Source organism: Babylonia areolata, chromosome 2, assembly GCF_041734735.1.
Source record: "Babylonia areolata isolate BAREFJ2019XMU chromosome 2, ASM4173473v1, whole genome shotgun sequence".
Lineage (NCBI taxonomy): Eukaryota > Metazoa > Mollusca > Gastropoda > Neogastropoda > Buccinidae > Babylonia > Babylonia areolata.
In genome coordinates this window covers 36,293,152-36,318,013 of record NC_134877.1, presented here as the reverse complement: position 1 = coordinate 36,318,013, position 24,862 = coordinate 36,293,152, and the positions used below count along the sequence as shown (strand labels likewise).

The 24,862-nt window shown below is 43.3% G+C and overlaps 2 protein-coding genes across 2 annotated transcripts in view; both read left to right on the top strand.

Moving 5' to 3' along the window:
* The window catches only part of LOC143279415 (uncharacterized), a 36,313-nt gene extending 22,643 nt beyond the window's left edge, over nt 1–13,670 (top strand). The window contains exons 16-20 of the mRNA XM_076583461.1: nt 1,329–1,688; nt 2,462–2,806; nt 8,747–9,070; nt 9,677–10,078; nt 11,827–13,670. Coding sequence (XP_076439576.1) covers nt 1,329–1,688; nt 2,462–2,806; nt 8,747–9,070; nt 9,677–10,078; nt 11,827–12,146 — 1,751 coding nt within the window. The 3' untranslated portion in view covers nt 12,147–13,670. The remainder of the gene's footprint in view (nt 1–1,328; nt 1,689–2,461; nt 2,807–8,746; nt 9,071–9,676; nt 10,079–11,826) is intronic.
* A 7,745-nt stretch (nt 13,671–21,415) lies between these two features.
* LOC143277361 (uncharacterized) overlaps nt 21,416–24,862 on the top strand; it is a 53,316-nt gene continuing 49,869 nt past the window's right edge. Inside the window, exon 1 of the mRNA XM_076582148.1 lies at nt 21,416–21,518. Within this exon, the coding sequence (XP_076438263.1) occupies nt 21,416–21,518 (103 nt within the window). The remainder of the gene's footprint in view (nt 21,519–24,862) is intronic.

Here is a 24,862-nt window from a genome sequence, read left to right as displayed (position 1 = left end):
GCGTGTCGTTGTCTTTTAATCTTCTAAGGGACGAGAATGGCCACAGTTTTGAAGTGATGCCATGTTGGGATATCTTTGTTCGGGTTAGAATGTTTTCTTCATATTTTGCATTCTAGAAGAATGCAAACTAATGGAAGGAACTGGTTTTGTGAGGGTATTTTATCGATCTCATGCGATTGTTCTTAAATAGTTAACAGTGATTAAATTGATTCTTGAAATTCAAATGCTTAAAGCATGAGAAATGTAAAGTTTTGTCAGAGAACGTAATTGATTTTTTTTCTATTTTGATTGATGAAACTGACACAGGAATGCTTTTAGAATCACTCCGACAATCTGATCGGCTGGGTTACAAAGAATATAAGCTTTCGGACCAACTGGATAGTTGATTAACTGACTTTTTAACTGATTATGATGATCTAAACTGGTTGTTTGATTGATTGGCTGACTACTTAGCCTTCTTGTTGATCGACTCACAGTGCTTCTTCTTTGTTTGACTTCGAGGTAATGTTTGCCTTATTCGCTGGTCAGGAAAATGTTCACTTCTCAAGTGCCTCATTTGCGGGACAGGGTAACGTTCACCTCTCAAGTGCCTTAACTGCAGAGTAATGATTGCCACTCAAGTGTCTTGATTGTGGAGGTAATATTCGCTTCACAAGTTCCTTGATTGTGGGGTGGGGTACTGCTTGGCCCTCAAGTGCATTAATTTCAAGGTAATGCTCGTTTCTCAAATATTTTAAATGCAGGATAATGCTCGCCTCTGAAGTGTCTTAACTGCGGGCTAAAGCTCGCCTCTAAAGTGTCTTAACTGCGGGCTAAAGCTCGCCTCTCAAGTGTCTTAACTGCGGGCTAAAGCTCGCCTCTCAAGTGTCTTCATTGCAGGGCACTGCTCGGCCCTCAAGTGTCCTAATTTCAGGGTAATGTTCGGCCCTCAAGTGGTCTAATTGCAGGGTAATGGTCACCTCTCAAGTGTCTTAATTGTAGCGTAATGCTCGCCTCTCAAATATCTTAATTGTGGCGTAATGCTCGCCTCTCAAATGTCTTAATTGTGGCGTAATGCTCGCCTCTCAAGTGTCCTAATTGCATGGTATTGCTCTCCTCTCAAATGTCTTAATTGCGTGGTATTGTTCGCCTCTCAAATGTCTTAACTACGTGGTGTGTGTGTGTGTGTGTGTGTGTGTGTGTGTGTGTGTGTGTGTGTGTGTGTGTGTGTGTGTGTGTGTGTGTGAAGGGGGGGTAATGTTCGCCCCTCTCAAGGCTTAAATGCGGGGGCACTGTTTGCCTCCCTTGCGCCTAAACTGCAGCGGGTGTAATACTGTTTGCCTTTCAAGTGCCTGTCTACTCCCTGTACAACGGCAAGGACGCCCGGCCGAACTACGGGTGGGTGCGTGTTAGACGGGAGGGCAGGACGGGTCGGCTGTGCGGCCATGCGGGTGAGGAATTTTACCGGGTACTGTGCCGTGAGCTGGGCTTCATTGACGGAGAAGAGTACAGAGCTCAGCTGCAGGAGCACCGGAAGAAGGACCTAGCCGTCTGGAACAGCGCATTCTACTCCTGCAATGCGGACAGCTCCTATCTGGAGTCTTGCCGCGACATGGACTGGATGAAAGGGGTGTTACGCGCTGGTGAGGAGGGGCCAACAGACTACTGTTCCGGTGGAGTCCTCAAGGCGATTTGTTACAACGATACAGGTATGTGTGTAGGGTTAGTGCGTGGGTGGAGTGGTGGTGGTTGAGGGTTGGTGAGTCAGTGTGTGTGTGTGTGTGTGTGTGTGTGTGTGTGTGTGTGTGTGTGTGTGTGTGTGAAGGATCAGGCTGATGAAATGACTGTGTGTGTGTGTGTGTGTGTGTGTGTGCGCGCGCGCGCGCGCGCGCGTGTGTGTGTGTATGTGTGTGTGTGCGTGTGTGTGTGTGTGTGTGTGTGTGTGTGTGTGTGTGTGTGTGTGTGTGTGTGAGAGAGAGAGAGAGATGCCAAATTTGCGTAACAGACAATGCTTTTGCGGAAATAGGCACAGGAATGCCTATTCCACGAAATTGAAATTGTGTGAAAGCTTTCAAAACTTGTCTGTTTCACATTTGGCAAATCGGTGCCCATTTCGAGGAATAAGTAGTCATCTGCTCATTACATGACACCAGCAAAAGCACTGCCTAATACGAGATTCCGACAATTTCGTGAATTCGGCACGACATATACATATGGATGCATTTATGCTTTATATATATAATTTTTGTGGGTGTTTGTCTGTATATGGATCCATGTATATGTTGCTGCGTTTATGTAGCCAGGATGATATATCACATACGTGGGCGCCTTTATATGTATGCGAGTGCACTCATGTAACCTAGATATGAATACGAGTACGTTCATGGATATGTAGATACATGTGTATGTGCTCCTTCGTGTGGTCATATGTGAATTCAGGTAGCCAGTATCTGAGCGTGGGTGCATTGATCATTGTCAACAGTGAAGGTCCACTCTGGCTATTTCAACACCAGCGGCGTACTGGAAGTGGCCGTCTCTGGAGAGTACCGGCACGTGTGTGCCCAGAGGAGCGGCTATACCCAGCAAGCTGCTGACGTAGTGTGCCGCAGTCTGACCCACTCCCCGACCTCGTCCGCCATCATGGTGAGAAAAAACGTCTTCATGTTCACCTCCAAGGCAAGGGTGCAAGTCAACTTCTCCTGTGATGGGACGGAGGAGAATGTAGACCAGTGTATGACCATCATCAATGCTGACGCTTATTATGGTGACTGTCAGTATGCGGAAACGATGGTGGCCGTTGTGTGCTACGAAGGAGAGAAGCCTACAGGTAAATGCATTTGTTGTTTCACTAACATTGTTTCTGTAGCGTGGATCAGTCAGAAGATGCAAAGTGACAAGTGTTTATAATGCTGCAAATAAAAGCGCCGATTCGATTTGCGATGGGGGGTTATTTCCCTTCAATCATGCTTTGAAAATAGGACAATATTACTGACGTGACAGTGCCAATGATATTTGTAATGTGCAGTATTTTGTGAGTGACTTCCTGACTTTGTGGAAAAGTAAATTACTAAAACGGTCTGCATACAAACTTCCACTGATTCGGCCTGTATGATAAACTAGCAGTGATGGTGAATGGAAAGGCAGAACCAAAGTCAGTGTGGCCGATATTATGTTTAAAAAATATAATTGTGTTCGTAAGGGCTTCTTGACAGTTTATTGTTGAGTCACCAGTTTACGAGTTCATGAAGTTACAAATAAAAAGGCATAAACATTTACCAATGTGAATGTGATTCAAGAGCGTGAAACCATCGCAAGAATGGCACAAGAGCAATAATCATGCACACACAAAAAATCGAAATAAAAGTAATTAGGGTAGATATGGGTAATTGCGAATAGTGTATAATTGCAAACGATTCGTATACCGCCCTACTTTGAAGCGTTTTTGACTCACTTGTGTAAACAAAGTGTGTGTGCGTGTGTGTGTGTGTGTGTGTGTGTGTGTGTGTGTGTGTGTGTGTGGTAAACGTTAACATTGCCATTTTCTCTGCAAATACTTTGTCAGTTGACACCAAATTTGGCATAAAAATAGGAAAAATTCAGTTCTTTCCAGTCATCTTGTTTAAAACAATTTTGCCCCTCTGGGATGGGCACAAAAAAAAATTAAAAAGAAGCCATATTATATGCAAACTGAATTTACTGTTATATTTATATATTTTTTTTAATTCTCTAAACTTGGCACTTTGATCTGATATTCTGACACAACAACAAGAGCTGTCATTTTTATCATTTTTTTTGTTCAAACGGAAACTTCTTTTGCTAAGCATGGAAGTTACAATTCTGGTGCATGTCTTTGGTGCAGATAGTAAAAAAAGGTAAATTAATCTGTAATTAATGCTAGGGGGCGTAATTTGCTTTAAACTGATCTTTCTCATCTTAAACATTACATTTTGAAATTATACTCAATACATACAAAGCTTGTGTGTTTTACTCTCAGTGTACAGGGCTTTCACTATGTTCATTCGCCCAAGTGGTCTTTTTCGGAAAATACTAAAATCAATACCACGAGTGGATTTTATAGTTCTATTGGCTGAGCCCTGAAGGTCAAGGGCAAAAATCAATTGCGTACACATATTTATACATATTCAAAGCGCGTGCTCATATTCTTCGCGAACGCGAACGACGCCATTTTGTTTCAAGTTGTTGACCTGCCCGTTCAATCCTATATTCAATCGCCAATACACGATAACATGTGATGGAAAATTAGAAAAAGAGACCGTTGAATATTTATTCAGAGAAAGATTTGTGAACGCCTCATCACTTACTGGATTATGCCCCCAAATGCCATAAAAATATCCATAGAATCAGTCGGAATTCATAGTTAAAAATAATAAACCATGAGAGTTAATATCCTTGAATTGATGAAACGAAAAGCTGCAAGCAACACGCAAGAGTTGGCAAGACAAGACATCCTCCCTGAACATGGAGACATACATGCAGGGGCTCTGGAAGCTGACAAAGAAACTGAACGATGACAACCCCAGCAGAGGCAAGACCGTCATCGAGCAGGACAACCAGCTGAAAACAGAAAAGGCCGCAGCCAACACCTTTGCGGAACTGTACCGAGAGGAGAGTGCGATCCACATGTCCAGACAGCGCATCAAACAGGTACGATAGGAAACCACGAAACTTATGACATCAGACCCACATGGCATAGATGACAGCTGTACGAGCGAACCATTAACCATGAAGGAGCTGAAACAAGGCATACGCAAGCTGAAGCCCAAGAAAGCTCCGGGGCCTGATGGTGTCACTGGCGACATGCTGAAGCACCTGGGACCAGCATCCAGAACAGTGCTGCTTCAGGTCTTCAACTACAGCTGGACAGCAGGAGCTGTGCCTTCCATCTGGAAAGAGGCAGAGATCATCCCGATCCCAAAGAAGGGAAAGAACAAGGACTCCCACAGCTACAGACCAATCAGCCTTCTGAGCTGTGTCGGCAAGCTGCTGGAAAGGATGGTCAACCGCCGCACCTTCCTCCTGGAAACACAGAACATCCTTTCACCTACTCAGACCGGCTACAGAAAATTCCGCAACACAGAAGATCAACTAGCCCTCCTTGTCCAGGACATCGAAAACTCTTTTCAGGAGAAGAAGAAGACACTGGCCGTGTTTTTTTACCTGTCGAGAGCGTTTGACAAAGTGTGGAAGGAGGGCCTCATCCTGAAACTTCTTCAAGCCAGCGTACGTAGCAAGATGTACATGTGGATCCAACACTACCTCTTCGGCAGGACCGCAAGGGTCAAACTAGACGGCTTCCACAGCAGAAAGGTCAAGCTACGTGAGGCTGTCCCCCAGGGAGGAGTGCTTTCCCCAACATTGTTTCTGTTGTATATCAACGACATCAGAGACAACATCACGAAGCACGTCTCCAACAGTCTGCACGCAGACGACCTGGCAGTATGGACATCCGCTGAACACACCACCACGGCCTCCTACCGGCTTCAGGAAGTCGTCAGCAATATTGCTACATGGACAGAAGACTGGGGTCTTGAGCTCAACACCACAAAAACCAACGCAACACTCTTCTCTCTCTCCACCGCCAACGAGCAAGTCAAGCTGAAGCTCCAGGGACAGGTCTTGCCCCAGACGGATATACCAACATTCCTTGGCGTCAAGTTGGACACCCGCCTGACTTAGAGGCCCCATATTGAGGAGATGGAGAGGAGAGGCATCCGCAAGCTAGCCCTGCTGAAGAAGCTGGCCGGGACGACATGGGGAGCAAACAGCAGGCTTCTCGCCAGGGTCTACATGGGAGCTGTCAGACCCACCATGGAGTATGCCTCAACCTCGTGGGCCACAGCCTCCAAGACCAACAATGGCCGGCTCGACAAAGTCCAAAATATGGGACTACGCCTCATACTTGGAGCCATGATCATGGTCCACGCCGATCCATGACATGGAGAAAACTGCAAACATCGAGCCCCTGGAGAGAAGACGCGACCTGAAAGTCCTGGTGCAGGGAGAGAAGCTCAGAAGACTGCCCTCACACCGCCTACACCACAGACTGGAGCAGCCCACCAAGAACCGTCTCAAACATCAGAGCCTCAACCACCAGTATAAATCACAGCACAGCGATGTTCTGGCGGTAAAAGGGGAGTCTTGCACTGACCTTGCCTTGCCTGACTGGAGGCTCGACCAAGAGATAGAGGCCACCATTAGCCTCAGAGTTCCTGGCATCACCACCAAAGACCATCAACCAGCTACTCTCAAGCTCCTGACTCTGGCCATGATAGAGGAGTCCTACCCAGCCAGCTCCTGGACCGATGTATACACGGACGGATCAGCGGAGGAAGCCACACACAACGGAGGCAGTGGTGTCTACATCAGATTTCCCGATAGAGATCACAGCAGCATCGCACTCCCTGGAGGAAAGCTCTTTTCCAATTTCAGAGCTGAAGTCCTGGCCATTAAAACAGCAGCAGAATTCCTCTCCTCGTGGAAAGCCCCTTGGCAGCATCTCCATCTTCACTGACTCCATGTCCACACTCCAGGCCCTTGACTCCCCTGATCCTGGTCCACTGATCCAGTCCCTTAAGGCCTCCCTCGCAACCCTTACCCAAACAGCCCCAACGACCCTCCAGTGGGTGCCTGCACATGTAGGCCTCCCAGGCGACGAGCGTGCAGACCACCTTGCTAAGGAAGGAAGCCAGCTCACACAGCCAACCGTTCCTGCCCTGTATGAGGAAGCAAAAACTCTCCTCCGCAGCAGATTCCGAAGAGGCTGGGTCACCCTGAACGGAGGCTACCAGGCACACCAGGATCCCATCAGGACACTGGAGAGGAGACACCAGACTACCATCTACCGCCTTCGCACAGGACACTGCGGCCTCCGAGCACACCTGAAGAGGATTGGAGTGGCAGCCACATCCCTATGTGATTGCAGCCAGGCTGACCAGACCCCATCCCATATTCTCCAAGACCTCCCCCTGTATGAGAAGAAGCGGCAGCAGTCCTGGCCTGGTGGTGCTGACCTCAACACCAAGCTCTGGGGGACGGTAGCCGATCTTCGCCGGATGTCCGAGTTTGTGGCATTCCTCGGACTTCGACCCTGACTGCGTAGCTGTCGAACGCAAAAGAAAGAAAAGAAGGAAAGATGAAACGCAAAAAATGTCAGTCTTGACTTTTCTCGAAATGAAGTCCTTTTCACTTCATACGACGTTTAGAAGTACTTGTACTTGGCTCTACATGTTATTAGTTTAACAAAATACTCAATTTTCATATCAACTATAAAACTAGAATGAACATAACAGAGAAATTAGTTGAATCGACTGTGTCAACCGGGTGTAACTAAACTTGGACATATATCTAGATCCAGAGAAAACGGCTAAATGTTGCAGTGTGATTGCAGCGATAGCCACGTCTTCTTTACCGCAGACTTAAAAAGAATTTTTAATTGCCCTTAAAGATTTTTTGAATGCCCAAGATACATCAGACTAATATTATTTAAACAGCGTTCTCACTGCGAATGCCGCAATCGATTTATCGCCCTATAAAAAAGCATGTTTAAGTATTAAATTTTTGAACGTCAGTTACGATAGTGTAATGGGTAAGACAGTTTCTACTCACCCGAACACGCGGGGTTCGAATCTGCCGTTGGGACTTTTTTTTCCCTTTTTCTTTTAACCCGAAGCTTTATAATAACAAACACAGAACACATTTTAACTATTAGATTTTTTAAAAAGTGTATCACAAGTGAGTCTTGAAGGCCTTGCCTCTCTTGTTAACGGTTGCATTTCGCAATTTAACGTCTGCTTTGACGTTTTTCTAATACCTAAATGAATATCCATTCCCAAGAACTAGTCAGACATCAGCTATATCTAGCTATTTCCGCGCTCTTTCTTCTCTTCGCGCACCATTGCCGACCAAGGTTACAAACATGCTCTCAAAATCCTAAAATCAAGGGAAGCAAGTTGTAGGACTTGAACTTTGACACAGTTCAAAATAGTTAATTTGATCGGATATGTTGAATGCGCATTACCAGTGCTGGAAGAATTTTAGAAAGCATATTGTTGACAGATCAGAACGTCAGTATTAAACAAGAATCAGCAAAATAGTGTCGTTTGCAATTAGACCATATAGGATATTTTGACGTGAGTCTATTTGCGAACGATGCTGCACAGTTACTGAGCAAGCTCAAAAGAGTGTGTTCGTGTGCGGTGCGGAGTGTGTGTGATGAAATGTCTGTTTGTGTGTTTGTGTACATGTGTGATCAAAACCAACAATACAACGGTCTGGTGCAATATTCCAATAATATGTTATGTCTAATGAGTTAAAGACCTGCTTCTATTTTGATTGTCTACATGTACCCAAAGCCATTGTTCGCAGTTAGACTTGCCCGTTCGCATTTACTCTCAGGCACTCCTGCTACTTAAAACGTCGACAAAACGTTGAAAAGAATGATCAGACGAACTTTTCCTGGTGCAACCAGTCGGAGAAAGCTTTTGAGAGCAAAAGAACAACGTTTGACTATCGTGCGACTGTTATATTTACAGTACACACGTTGAGCTGGTCGCTTCGACTGGGTCCATCGCAATTAGGCATACCTACCCTAAGTCAAGGCATATACATTCACACCAAAATGATTAATAGTTAATATTTTGGTTGAAAGATTCGATAAGTTTATCGACTGTTGTGTTTACGCCCCCCTCCTCCTGTATCAGCTTGTAAAATTGACAATGCATTATCAAGTATTTTGGTTTTGTTTCAGATGGTATAACAGACTGGATGATTGACGTCCAAGACAGCGTCCTGGTGAAGCAGTTTGGTCTGTGGGGTCACGTATGCTCGCACAACTGGACCCACAATGAAGCCGCTGCTGTCTGCAAGAGTCTTGGCCACGATTCAGGGGTTTCTATCTCTGCTGGTGCCTGGGGCACATGGCTGGCTCAGTGGGTCAGCGCCATGAGCTGTCCTCCTAATGCCCAAGATGTATCACAGTGTTCTGTTACCATGAAAGATTACACCCTCCCACAAGGCTCGGACTATTCGTCATGTCACGCTGTTCGTGCCAAATGCTTTGAACTATCAGAGGGTGAGAATGAATATGTTGTAAACATTGTTTCTTTCTGAAATGTTTTTGATGTGCTGTTTCATTTCATGGTATTAATAACACGTCCAGTCAGAACTGCATTACAAACATCACTTTTATCAGGCATCTCCACAAGGACATTCCTTCGTCGTCTCCGTCTTGCACTCAAAGTACCGAAGGATTGCTTCAAACGCAAACTTTGATAAAAGATAGATCGGGCCAGAGAACTGGCGAGGAAGAGAGGGTTTTGTTGATGTATCTATATTTCATGGGATTTGGGTTTGTCTCGTGTTTATTCAAGCAAATGCAACGTACCAAATGGTGTTTGTTTACCCTTCATAGGGGCTAAGGCCTTATAAATAGATCATCCGTATCCATATTCACACACACACACACACACACACACACACACACACACACACACACACACACATATATATATATATATATATATATATATATACGTATCTCTCTCTCTCTCTCTCTCTCTCTCTTTCTCTCTACATATATATATATATATATATACATATATATATGCATGTGTGTGTGTGCGTGTGTGTGTTTATGCTCTCTCTCTCTCTCTCTCTCTCTCTCTCTCTCTCATTTCAGTGCCAAGCATGTTCTTTGTGGACAACGGAACCCTGGGCTCCTCCCAAGGCAGAGTGGCCGTAACATACAACGGCACAACAGGCTATTTCTGTAGTCCGTCAGTGTCCACCGCTGAAGGCTACGACACGCTGTGCCGTCTGATGGGCTATCCTCGTGGTGGAGAAAAACTGGACCCCGCCAGCACCTCGCTGCCCGAGCCGGTCACCTACCAGACAGGCTGGGCAGCGTACATGACCTGTGGCTTCTGGGACCGCAACGCTCACTACATATCCTGCATTCAGGAGTGGAACCTCCAAGACATATACGACCACCAGTATGACTGGTACAGCCACTCGCTCACCAGCACATTGTCACAGTGTGGAGAGCATATGCTTGCCATCTCCTGCATTGAATCGGAAGATTGTGAGCTTTATCTCTGTGTTTATGGTGTTGAGCGTGTATTTGTTTGAAACACACACACGCACACACACGCGTGCGCGCGCGCGCGCGCGCACACACACACACACACACATATATGTATTTATATATACGTACATGTCCTGCATAGCCCTGAATCCTGGTTAAGGTTTTAAGGTGTAAAAGCAGGGTCATGCAAAGGTAGAATATTTGTGATTAAGGTATTCTTTCATTGCAAATAACTCGACATCAGTCACTACGCACCATTTCAGGTCGACTTCGATAGCGTTAAAACAGTATAACCGTTTTCCACTGGCCTGTTTTCAGATACGTTTATGACCATTCTTGTTAGTGGATTTTGATATGTACATCTGAGTGCAGATGTATTTTGCTGTAAAGAGAACAAAAATACTTGTTCAGGGACATCGAAAAGAATGTAGTTATCTCACCAGATTTGTTAACTGAAGAAAAATCCCCTTGGTTTACCTGTATGAACACACATCTTTCTTCTGTTCATGTTGCTGGTTGAACACAAGCGTCTAGGTATTGTACTGTGCATTCGCAAAGTTGTTGAATATTATCAAGCATAACTAGTAGGCATACACGTTTTGGCCAACAGAAAGGTATTCAAGTATTAAGACAGGCCAAACAATGACGATTTTGCCGCTTAAAGTTTCCTAGTAACAACTCAGAGGACATTGGTAAAACTTTCATATAAACCCAATACGTTTTTTTGCACGAACACTTAAAACGCAATGGTAAATAGATCTCAGACAAACTTCGCTTACGTATATTTGTCAACAGTAATATTCCCGGAAAGAAGTGGACAACACGCGTAAATTCTGGCCTCTGTTCCTGTCTGTGATGCACAGTCTGCAAGATGGTGCGCAAAGTCTCGTGATGAACATAAAATTGCGTAGTGTGCATGCTGTTAAGGAAGCTAAGATCGTGTCTTCCTGTTACACAAGCGTGACATTATTACACATTGGACGTACAGACTGTTTACCCTTCCAGGTGAAGAATGAGCCACGATGACGCCCACAAAATCGATGTTCTACGTTGGAATGAAGTAACAGTGTGCCGCCTTTACCTTCTTTCGGTTTTAGGCTCTCAGCCTAAAATCAGTCTATTAGAAAGTGACATTGACAGGCCGCCATGAGGCCACATATTGTAACAAGCGTTGCTTTGCTGTTCCAGTCCTTGCCCTTAATAAAGATCCAAATCACTGAAATGTTTTTTGTATCAACTAGTCCTGGACTTTTAGATACACAGTTCCAAAGCCATGTTTAATGTTACAGACTTATATAGGAATCGGAACAAAACAAGACTCTGTATTACTGTTTTTGTATCAAATGGTGTTTCCCGTGTCATAAACAATTGTTGCGATTCTCAAAGATTCAACAAACTATTGCATACACAGACACTTGGAGTGTCATTATTGAAAAGCTGTTTAGACATCGTTTTTTTCACAGTATTGTCACCGAATCTCCTGGTGGGAAAAGGGAGCTATTTACTGGTTTTGAGTAAATAGGTATTTCGACACCCTAGCCTTCGTCTGAAAAGAAAGCAATTCAGTGCTATTTGTCCAAAGGTAAGCTCACTTGCAATATTCAGGAGAGTTGATTGAAACGTATTCACAAATTTGCCAGTTTGCTTCAAAACAAACGCTGCCGATGGCAAAAAGCCAAACGTGTTTGTGATACAAAAAATAAAAATAAACAAATAAATGAATTAAAAAAATGATTTGCTTGCAGATCAATTGATCTCTTCTTCAAAGGACCGCTCTGAAGGACTGCTGGTGGTATGGAACCAAGGAAACTCAGCATGGGAACAAGTCTGTCGCAGTGGGTTTTCCAGCGCAGCAGCTAACGCAGCTTGCCGGCAGCTGGGCTTTTCTGAGGGCGGGAAGCTGACCACGCAGGGCACACTGGACACGTGGTTTTACTACAACACGGGGAGCGTGCAGTACCATTGCTCCGGAGCGGCGGGAGAAACGCTGAGCACCTGTTCCACCACCACCACCACCTCCTGCTATGAAGCGACAGCAGTATGGCTCAAATGTCAATCTGTATAATCGTTAGCTTATCCTTTTCTAAGCGCGTTGTGTTACGCTGCTGCTTGGCGGATGTGGTGTAGCGTATCATTATGGATTTGTCCGAACGCAGTGACGCCTCCTTGAGTTACTGAACTGAATTAAACTGAACTTATCCTTCTGAATTCACACTACTATAGTTTGAGTATCATATTAAAAACATGTGCATATCTTTTGAAAGTATCAATGCGATTTTTATCCATTATTCGGAGGCAATGTTACCATCGAAACAATGAAATGCTTGTTCTTTTTTTGTTGTTGTTGTTGTTTTGGCCGGTACATTGTGCTCATTTTCCAACAAAGATTTAGTACAATCTTCGTTCAAATTCTTTGTGAACACACCTGAGCAGGTGTATCCCCTACCTTTTCCCTATCCCTCAAGATGTTTCATGTTGTTCACGTAAAAGAAATGCCTTGACATCCGACGATGGCTTCAAACAAGGTTTCCCACTGAGCAATTGGAGATGGCATTGACTTTGACCAAATTTTACTCTGAGCGTTAAGGGACAATGATTAAATAAGATGAACAAGTGATCACAAAACTATGATAATATGTAAATTAAGTTATGTAAATTGGTACCAGAATTATTAAGATAAACATTCATTACTCATTGACATTGTGGCATGAAAGGGACAAGATGTTCTTTTAATTTTTAAGTATCAATAGTAATGGGTATTAATAATTTGGTACAACACCCTAACTATTCAGTTTGGGACTGTGATTATACTAAGTTAATGGGTTTTTTTTTCTTAAATGCTTAGTGTTTTTTTTATGTGTGTGCATGCCTGTGTACATGCGTAGTTTTGTGTGTGTGTGTGTGTGTGTGTGTGTGTGTGTGTGTGTGTGTGTGTGTTGAGTAATTGTCTACTCTTAGTCTGCTGCACCTGATCGCATTGCTTTTTATAAGACAATAAAGTTGTTTTTTTTTATCTTATATCAAAGATCCTGGTGATAAAGGTGGTGGTTTTCACGTTTTCATATTTTCAGTCTTTTTTTAATTTTTTATTATAGTTTTTCTTAGGTTAGCATTGTTTTGGTAATTCCAGTCTGAATCATATCTCAATGATAGACTTCCTGACTGCTCGCGGGGCACGGTCTGTTACATAATCTTGAATCATTATGATTGCATATATTGCTAGCGCTATCATCTTTTTGTTCTTTTGGGTGGCATAATTACAATATGAGTTTGATATCATACCACTTCCTTTTTTTCGTATGAAGTAGCTGCATACGTGTTTTTGTGTTCCTTTCTTTCTTCGTGTTTCATAGATAATTATGTCATTATTTCAGATAAATCTGCTGCATAAAACGAGTCATCTCTCAGTGCCTAATAAAGCCTGCTCGTTCTATTTCATTTTTTTCTGATTTTTGTAACAAATTGTAGTTTCAACTGTTCGTTTTATCTATTTATAGTCTGTTCATCAAAGATGATGATATTTCAACTGTTCATACCTAATGATGTTCATCTTTTTAGTTTTTGGGTGCCTGATCAAGCAGATTTCTAAGTTGACATGTCAGTGGAATAAACATTTGTCAACGTTTCACTTGTCAGAGAGAGAGAGAGAGAGAGAGAGAGAGAGAGAGAGAGAGAGAGAGAGAGAGAGAGAGAGAGAGAACTCTGAACTCTGAACCCTGAACTGGTTTAATTCGTGAGGCCACCGACCTGCACACAAATTGAGATAGCCAAAATCAATGAAGGGAAAACAGGACAAAAATGGAGAAAAAGAAGAAGACATTGGATCAATGCATACAATACATCTATCATAAATACTATTGCAGTGTAAGTAACTGATCTCGCAATCTTAAGGCGTAAAAACTGTACATTGCCAAATCTCTCAGACAGAGAGTATCTTCGTTCTGTAATAAGTAAGCAAGAGTTTGATGACGTCTATTTCTGCAATGATTTACAATGAATTTATCTCTTAAAGCGGAGTAACGTGGACAGGAAGTGATTTTCGGTTTCGGTGTGATCGCAAAAATAATGGACATTTATCTGGGTTTTGAGAATATCTGTTGTTGATATTTATCTTACATAACGCAGGCCTGAGTCTAGTTAATGTTTGTCTAAATTTGGCTATAGTAATGACATTAATATATCTCTCACAGAGAGAGAGAGAGAGGGAGGGAGAGAGAGAGAGAGAGAGAGAGAGAGAGAGAGAGAGAGAGTATATGTGTACGTGTGTCATTTTTACAATGCAGCTGAAAACTGAAAGTCGGGATCAAGGATGTGCACGTTTAGCTGTAAATGCAGCCAAATTGAACAGCCAAAGCTCTGCCCCCACCTCCATGTGATCACAGGGCTAAGTCACGAAATATTTAACCTTGACAATACCTGTTTCAATTCATGTAAAGTGCTTCACAAAACAGATCTAAGAATTTGATTGGCTGTCGACGGGCGCAATAGCCGAGTGGTTAAAGCGTTGGACTGTCAATCTGAGGGTCCCGGGTTCGAATCACGGTGACGGCGCCTGGTGGGTAAAGGGTGGAGATTTTTACGATCTCCCAGGTCAACATGTGCAGACCTGCTAGTGCCTGAACGCCCTTCGTGTGTATATGCAAGCAGAAGATCAAATACACACGTTAAAGATCCTGTAATCCATGTCAGCGTTCGGTGGGTTATGGAAACAAGAACATACCCAGCATGCACACCCCCGAAAACGGAGTATGGCTGCCTACATGGCGGGGTAAAAACGGTCATACACGTAACAGCCCACTCGTGTGCATACGAGTGAACGCAGAAGAAGAAGAAGAAGAAGAAGAAGAAGATTGGCTGTCCAGAACACAGAGAGGCATTTTCACTCAATCCCTTTTCACATACATTGTCTAAGACAATGTTTCTCATGACAATACGAGACACGCACACACGTAAGATGGTACGCACTATCACTTTCTACCGGAAGATATTTTTCTGACAGATTGGAACCCCTGTTTCCAGGAAGAGAGCGTCACTAAAATTTAGAATATTCGTGTTGAAACTTTTATCAAAGTGGACTTTTTCCACATAAAATTGTGCAAGGGGCATTTTTGCTGTTTTGTGTTTCTTGTTGCACGTAGCACCCCGCTTTTCCGTATTCCTATATTTTCCGTAAGACCTATGGACACAGATCGTTTTCTTTTCAATCGCCAAAGACGTGGAACAAGCTCCCTGATAACCTCCGTCATTCTGATTCCCTCGCGTCTTTTAAATCTCGTCTCAAAACTCACCTTTTCCCTCAGCAATAAGTTCAATTGTGGCAGGTCCACAACTACATGCATGTATATGAATGTGTATTGTGTGCGCGTGTGTTTATGTAAGTTTGTGCCTGCCTATGTGTGCGTATTTGTTAGGGTAGCTGTTAGATACACATGTATGTTAAAATGTATGTATGCAGTGTGTGTGTGTGTGCGTGCGTGCGTGCGTGTGTGTGTGCGCGTGCGTGCGTGCGTGTGTGTGTGTGTGTGTGGTCACAGTTTGGTGTGCGTATGTAACATAGATATAATGTTTTATGTTATCAAAAGCGTTTTTGTAAAGCACCTAGAGCAGATTTCTGGATAGTGTGCTATATAAGTATCCATTATTATTATTATTATTATTCAAAAGACTTGCATCCAAACAAATACTCAAAATCCAGTGGAGGAAAGAATTTTTTTTTTCGTCATCACTCACACCAAGACATTTTCGTCCACATGCGTAAACATAGGTGACAGCGTCCATTCGGCATTTTTCCACTACCAATCGAAATGAAATTCCGAACAATTCCGCATTCTTGTTGAAAAGACCGGAACTAAACAACGAAGCAGACAATACTCAGGTCAGAAAGTTAGAACAGATAATACAAGTCGACGTTCAATCTTGGCCTCTCGCTCTCTTTGGACTCTCGCTCTCTCCAACACAGACTCGTCTACACTTCAAAAGCGAATATGCATGGTTTGACTATTGAATTTTACTGGTGCGACGTTAAGCCACTCCCCCCTCCCTACCCCCCCCCCTCGTACCCCCCCCCCCACACCCCCAACACACACACACACACAAAACAGTTTGTTGATTGTGCACGTGTACGGAAATGCACCAGGTAAAGCAGAGTTCATGGCAGTTAACGTCATCAATCATCGGCCGGACACTCCTAGTTACTGAAAACCCCACCATCCCCACACTTTAGCTTCCACCCCACTTCCCTCCCCCCACCCCCACCACACACACATCCGCCTTCATCCCGCTAAGTCAGTTTAGCTCACTGCAGAGGATACACCTAAAACACCAAAAGCAACAGCAGTTTTTTTCATGGTCAATCATGGTGTACTTTCCATCAGTCTCCTCACCACCTGTTCTCTCACGGCTTAAAAAAGTTAATAGGGGGCTGAGGGCTGGGGGTTGTCTTTTCCTCTTTAAATCTGTTCTCTTCAATTTTCATTTCTACCCTTGCAGAATACGACACGTCATTTTGGATTAAATAATTCATTAATTACAATATTTTGTTTTTCAGAGGTGTGAGATGGACCTTGTGCAATCTCTCTCTCTCTCTCTCTCTCTCTCTCTCTCTCTGTGTGTGTGTGTGTGTGTGTGTGTGTGTGTGTGTGTGTGATCGCTGATGCGTATGGTCATTTAGGAATATACAGTTTTTACCCCAGTGAAATCAAACTCAGGCGACATCGAAAAACCTTAGGCACAAAAAAACAACAACACCAAAACCAAAAAAAACAAACAAACCCCAAAACAAAAACAAAAAACAAACAAACAAAAAACAAACGAACAAACAAACAAAAAAAAAAAACAAAACAAAACAAAACAAAAAAACCCCAGAAGATCCCTTTCAATCAGCTTGGATGCAGGTGATTCAACGAGACTAAGATAACACTTGGACCTGAAAGTCTGGAGACCCAAGTCTGCAAAATCACTTTCCACTAGGTTGTTTGTATCCTTGTTGAACTTTACAGAAGATGCTGTTCCCTGCACGTACTAAAGGACATGGTAATTACTGTGTTCATGTATTAATTAACCTGCGGAAAGGATCGGCACTTCCATACGACGTGACGTATGCTGTATGCACGTGCTGTTATTCTGGTGGCTGTGAATAATGATTTTTTGTGTGTTTTTTTATGCTTGTGAATAGTTGCGTTTTGCGTGCTCGACTAGCGGAGACTGTTGCGTGGTGGTTTTGTGGGTGAAGAGCAAGCATATTTTGTTTGTGGGTTCGTGATCTCGATAAAATAGGAAGTCCCCCTCTCTCTCTCCCTCTCTGGTCTCCTCTTTTTGTCTTTCTAACACACTCCTTCTGCTTCTGCATTTGTTTCTACATCTGTCTTTCCGTCTACCTCTGTCTCTCTTAAAAGACTGAATGGATAGACCTTTTCTAAGATCCTGTTTTCAGCTTGTTTTATTCAATTAAAAAATTATGGAAAACAAACGACATTCACTTGCTCAATTTTGGAATATGTTTTAAACAAATAATGTCATACAGATACAGGGAGAAAATAAAAGAAATCTTAGTCGTTTAGGAATAAAATTCGTCATAAAGTAATACAATTCGGAGTTTTGAATTCTCTCATCAGGGTGTACAACCAAACCACATACAAACACAAGGTGTGCTCATACCCACGGAATACACCCACCACTGTAATTATGACCCTCCGCCGCCTCCACCTCACACTCCTGGTCCGCCACCATACCCCCTCTCTTTTTTCTCTAAAACCACCCCACCCCCTCCCACCCTCCTTTTCCGTCATCGTATCAGCAGGATCATCTCGCCAAAACAATCATAGTTGTCTCTTTTTAGCACCCGCGTTGATTTTTTTGCCAGCAGATTTGCTCAAATTTTCCGATGTGGAAACTTTCTTCAGCTGCTGAAATAGAATCGGACCATGTATTTTTGCACGGGTTGTGCAAAAGAACCCGCTATGAATATAGGGGTGAACATTAGTGGTAAGAAAAGAGAACGTGTATCTGCATCCAGTTTTCTGAACTTTTAAGCTGTTAATTAATAATCATTGTATACATCAGAGCGTCACAGATTCTCAAAACTGCCAAGGTATGAATCTGCTGTCGCTGTATAACTATACATTTCGCCATAGCAGGTCATCAAGCAGGGGAGTAATGCAATAGTGGGAATGTATAACGCATGGCTGATAAATGATTCTGAATGCGAGTGTTTCCTTTATTCGATCGTTCACATTATTGTTATCGAAGTTTTTAATCTTGGAATGAAATTCAACACATCCCAGCCTCATCCACCGACATACACATGCATTCATTCACACACACACACGCACACACACACACACACACACACACACACACACACACATACACACACACACACACACACACGCACGCACACAGACATACACACACGCACGCACGTACACACAAGCTCGAGCGCAATGACAGACAAGCAGACAGAGAGACAGACACGGGGTGCACCGTACAAAACAGGTATGAACACGCATGGAAGTGTTATCCCGCCCTGTCCTGCTGCAAGGTAGATATACCACACCATCACTCCCTCCATTCCCTCCTCCACTCCACCCATACCCCATCCTCGCCACTTGACCTACCTCTCTGCCCCCCTTCCCATCCCCCCTTCTTTCTTCTTTCTTTTTTCGATTACGTCACCGAGCAACGGCAAGTGCCCCCCCCCCCCCGCCCGCCCCACCCCCTCCCCTCTCTGCCCCCGTTTCCCCACAATGGATGGCTTTCCGACAGGTTGCATTCCCGCCCAGTCACAGTGAACAAACGGCTACAAACCCAATCAATCCACGTTCTCCATAGTCGTTCGATATAGATCAATATTATTTACTACGTTGCGGTCTTTGCTGAGTCTTCTTAGAATGGTGACTTCGAACAGTAGTGAGAGAGAGAGAGAGAGAGAGAGAGAGACAAAGACGGAGACAGAGACAGAGAGAATCTATCTGTTTGTCTATCTGTTTGCGTTTGTGTCTATGTGAAAGAGAGGGTTCATTTAGAGAGATATTCCAACAACGGGCGATGAATTTCACCTCGAAGCACCAAATTGGTATGTTGATTTGTGTTATTGATTATTTATGCTTTGTTTAAATCAGGTTAATACGTGATTCATGTCGACTCATGTCTTTTGCTTTTCAGAGGAAAGAAAAAGCAAAACCCGGATAAAGGACGTCAATAACGGCGTAAAAATCAAATTGTTGATTGTGGCCGTCAACGCAGTGAAAGTGAAAGGAGATATGTCAGCTGCGTTGCTTGTCAGTTTATCATATTGACTGAATGACACAGGAAACGAATGATGAGCGCCCAAATGGCAGCTGTCAGTCGGCTCTACCCAGGTAGGAAGCCTGTTGTGCAAATGACCCCGTGTTTGTAAAGCGCTTAGAGCTTGGTCTCCGACCGAGGATAGGCGCTATATAAGTATCTATATCAATCAATTAATATTGTAGCCCGAAGTACTTCTGCACCCCCGCGTTATGTTTTGTTTTCAATCAGCCACCCGAGATGATTGGGTGGTGTGTTTGTTTCAGGCTTAACAACAACCACTTCAGGTGATATGGTTGACGTGGGTAACCATCCTAGGAAAGTGGGGAAATTGATCTATCCATTAATGTACTGTTAGCACCAGAACGACAACACCTTAAAAGCAAAAGCAGCAATGTTTGAGTGTCCCGTGGTTCAAACTAGCAACATTATGATTGTGAGATCGGATGGTAACTGGTCACTATTCACTTTAATTCCATGTAATATATTTCTTCTTTGTATTTCACAGCTGTTTGACATCCTCACCAAGAATATACACTACTTCCTCTCGTGTCTGTCATGCAGAGAGTTCACAGCTGCTGCTCAAGGGGTGTGTTGGAAACTGCTTTTTAGCATTGGCTATAGCTTCCTTTGCAAGAACATTAGCTTTTTTTTTCAGTGAACATCTGCTATGGCATTCACAGGGCAATGACTATTGCTTTTGGGGGGACTGATTATTGCTTTGTTTCAAAGAACATGGGCTGGCTTTTCCTTACTCCCGTACAAAAAATTGCTACTGCTGTCTTCGTAAATATGGCAATTGCTCCTGTAAGAAAGCATTAGGTGTTGTTTTTTTTCTGACGCACTGACTGTTGCCTTCAGAGGACACTGGATAGTTCTCTCTTCCACTGAGCTTTTGGTAATTGTTTCTTTTAAAAGTTTCACCAGAATGCATTGCTTTCTTAAAAAAAAAAGGTTGACTGCTTCCACCAGGCTACTGATGGCAGAGAACACTCGCCAATGCTTCATTCAGCGGTTGCTCCTTTCAGAGAGCAATGACTATTGTTTCCAAACAGACGATGCAGAATACTGTTACCTTTTCATAGCACGCTGCCTATAACGTTTACAGAGCAATGGCAAGTGCTTTCAGAGAACGTTGGTGATTCTGTAACAATGATCAGAGAACGTTGTCGATTCTGTTACAATAATCAGAGAACGTTGTCGATTATGTAACAACGAATCATCCATTACTTCTTTTCACAGAGTGTTGGTCTTTGCTTCCATTTTACAAACTACTAGTTATTGATATATGTTGAATACCACAGAAGTGACTTCATCTTAAAGATCAGGAAATCCTACCATTAATGAATTAGTTAATCAATCAGGAAACATCTGTTTCGCGGTTCATTCTTATGCCTAGTTTTCTGGTACCATTGACCTTTATTCAAAACAAACCTATTTAGGTATGGTTAAGCGATATTTCAGCAAACAATATTGGGACGGATAACCATAATTCTGTGTTGAGGCACATTTGAATGATAGATGAAAATTTGATGTTAAAACATTTACCCATGTAACTTGCTTGGGCTGCAGATATGGACATCTCATGGCGCCAACATAAAAAACCCACACATGAACCAACCAACAAGGAAGCAAAAACACATGGATAAAAGAACCACGAACTATACACTGTGTATTTTTTCATATTCTACGTGAATAGAAAGGGAACGAGTTTGGGAAACAGAAAGACAAAATCCAAACAGTCATTCGCATCGAGTGAGGGAGACGGAGAGAGAGAGAGAGAGAGAGAGAGAGAGAGAGAGAGAGAGAGACAGACAGACAGACAGACAGACAGACATAAGGAAAAACAGACAGACAGACAGACAGGCAGAGAGAGACAAAACGAGTCACTATACTACGGCCTCAAAGTATAGATCCAGACATGTTCGAAGGAAGGTTATACGGGTAGTTTTCTTTCCAATACCAGAACAAACGACCATTAGTTCATCCCTACCGCTAAGATTCTGACTGAGCAAACCCACCAAATGATTTGTCCCCCACTTCGACTCGATGTCGCTGCGGGTTCCCCGCCTACACACGGGCCCGTGTGCCGCTTGTGGTGCCAGACTGCTGCAGACGCACTCCTGGTTCGGGTGTGCCAAAGTATCCTTGCGTCTGTTCCTGTATGCGTGTGGTGCTGAAGTGAATGAGTTATTATTTGTAGTCGTTAATAATTATCGTCATTATTCACCTGCTGTGCCCCTTCTGGACTTCCCCTGGGTTCTTTTTTGGGGGGGGCTTTGCACAACCAGGTATTTTCTGTGAGAGTTTTTCCCTCTTATTGTTTTTGTTGTTGTTGCTGCTGCTTTTGCTGTCGTTGTTCTGATTTTGTTCTTGTTTCTTCTTTCTCTATATATTGCTGTTTTCTGTTGTTTTTTGTTTTGTTTTTGTTTGTTTGTTTGTTTTTGCTGTCTTTGCTGCTGTTTTTGGTTGTTGTTGTTGCTGTTGTTGTTGTTGTTGTTGTTGCTGCTGTTGTTGTTGTTTTTGTCATTGTTGTTGTTCTTTTTCTACTGCTATTACTCCCTCCTCCTCCTCCTCCTCCTCCTCCTACTACTACTACTACTACTACAACTATACCTTCTTCCTCTTCCTTCTCCTCCTCCCTGCCTTTCACTTCTTGTGTTTAATCTTATTGTTGTTGTTATTTTTTGTTTCCCTCCTTCTCTCCCCCTTTATTCTTTCTCTTATTGTTGATGTTTCCACTGTCCTCCGCCTCCTTGTCGTCGTTATGTTTATCTTCATCACCCTCCACCTACTTCTTTGGATCCAGAAAGTGATCTTTCTTTACAGTGTATCGTCACGCAGTGAATGTATATATGTAGATCGTTATGTAGAAAGCTTTTTTGTTTGGTTCAAGGAAATATTAATCATGCATTGGAATGGAATCACAAAGGGTGTGGGTTTTCACCCAGTTGAGCTATAATTGCCAGACTGAACCGAATTGACACAAATATACAGTAATATCAAACCTATACACAAACAAATCATACTCAGAAACTATTGAAAGAAACCAGAAATTCGATTCATTCGATTAAAATACCAGGATCTTCGTCAGTATTCAACAACTACTGAATCCTCTGTCCTTATATGTCTTTAGAAAATCGCATGGGAGATAGTTTAAAACAGCCAGTGCGAATTTTATCATTATCCAAATGAATGAACAAAAACTCTTACATGTTTTTGTGTATACTCTTTTTAAGATGCAAATTTTGTGCCTGACTCTAAATCCAGTATAGTTTAGTGTAGTTAGTGTATGGTGTCCCGAATTCCAGGTCGGGTGTCATGCTGCCTAGAAAGATGTTGTGTGGTGTAGTGCAGTGTAGGCCCTTTAGTGTGGTGTGGGTCCCCCTAGCGTAGTGTTGTGTAGGCCCCCTAGTGTGGTGTGGGTCCCCATTGTGTAGTGTAGTGTAGTGTAGTGAAGTGTAGTGTAGAGTGTAGTGTAATGTAGTGTAGGCCCCCTGATGTGGTGTGGGTCCCCCTTGTGTAGTGTAGTGTAGTGTAGTGTAGTGTAGTGTAGGCCCCCTAATGTGGTGTGGGTCCCCCTTGTGTAGTGTAGTGTAGTGTAGTGTAGAGTGTAGTGTAATGTAGTGTAGGCCCCCTGATGTGGTGTGGGTCCCCCTTGTGTAGTGTAGTGTAGTGTACTGTAGTGTAGTGTGATGTTGTGTAGTGTATTGTAGTTTAGTGTAGTGCAGGCCCACTAGTGTGGTGTGGGTCCACCTTGTGTAGTGTAGTGTAGTGTAGGTCCCCTCGTGTCGTGTGGGTCCCCCTTTTGTAGTGTAGTGTAGTGAAGCGTAGTGTAGAGTGTAGTGTAGTGTAGTGTAGGCCCCCTCATGTGGTGTGGGTCCCCCTTGTGTAGTGTAGTGTAGTGTAGTGTAGTGTAGTGTAGTGTAATGAAGTGTCAGCCCCCTAGTGTAGTGTAGTGTAGTGTAGTTTGTGTAGTGTAGTGCAGTGCAGTGTAGTGTAGTGTCGGCCTCCTAATGTGGTGTGGATCCCACTAGTGTAGTGTAGTGTAGTGTAGTGTAGTGTAGTGCAGTGCAGTGCAGTGTAGTGTAGTGTCGGCCCCCTAGTGTGGTGTGGATCCCACTGGTGTAGTATAGTGTAGTGTAGTGTAGTGCAGTGTAGTGTAGTGTAGTGTAGTATAGTGTAGTATAGTGTAGTGTAATGTCGGCCTCCTAATGTGGTGTGGATCCCACTAGTGTAGTGTAGTGTAGTGTAGTGTAGTGTAGTGCAGTGCAGTGCAGTGTAGTGTAGTGTCGGCCCCCTAGTGTGGTGTGGATCCCACTGGTGTAGTATAGTGTAGTGTAGTGTAGTGCAGTGTAGTGTAGTGTAGTGTAGTATAGTGTAGTATAGTGTAGTGTAATGTCGGCCCCCTAGTGTTGTGTGGATCCCCCTAGTGCAGTGTAGTGTAGTGCAGTGTAGTGTAGTGTAATGTAGTGCAGCGTAGTGTAGTGTAGTGTAATGTAGTACAGCGTAGTGTAGTGCAGTGTAGTGTAGTGTAGTGTAGTGTAGTGTAGTGTAGTGTCGGCCCCCTAGTGTAGTGTAGTGAAGTGTAATGAAGTGTAGTGCAGTGAAGTATAGCGTAGTGTAGTGTAGTGTAGGACCCCTAGTGTGGTGTGGGTCCCCCTAGTGTAGTGTAGTGTAGTGTGATGTAGTATAGTGTAGTGTAGTGTAGTGCAGTGTAGTGTAGAGCAACGTAACATAAGGTTGACCTTGTGCAATGCATTGCAGAGTATCGTTGGTCCATTTTTGTGAGAACATAACTTTGCACTTCCCAGCTTGAACCAACATCGAGCGACTTCGCGAACAGAGGAGACAGAGATCTGAGTAACTGGAGCGGTCACGATAAAACAACAAATATTGATCTTTAAACCATTTGAACATGCATCCTGACATTGATCCTGAATAATGGTAAAGGCCGTAAAACTAATTTTTCGTGTTTCGTCGACAGCAGGAGATTACAAAGCGGAGACTGGTCGATTACTTTTGAATTATCTGCCGATGGGCTTCCGTCTTTCAGAATCTGGACATGGTCTTGGACAAACTTATTTCCGGTACAACGATTAACATCGTTAGAGAGAATGAATGAATGAATGAATCTTTATATTCCAACGGTGAAGACATTAACACTTTGGCCGACTTACACATCTGCCGTTGTTCTAAGAGACACACAAACATGTACGCAAATGTTATACTTAATACTTAATACATGTATAATGTACAAGTATAACACAGCGTCAAACTGAGAGACACAACATCGCTCAGAGAGAGAGAGAGAGAGAGAGAGAGAGAGAGAGAACACTAGCGTTGAAATGTTTAATGTCATTAGCTGTAAAGCTCTTGTGACATAGTAGGTACTTATCAGAACAAAATGGTGTAAAGCAGATAAAATGGAACTGAAAGGGAAAAAAACAACAACCAGAAATGAAACATTATAAACGAATAAGAGATCTGCGACAC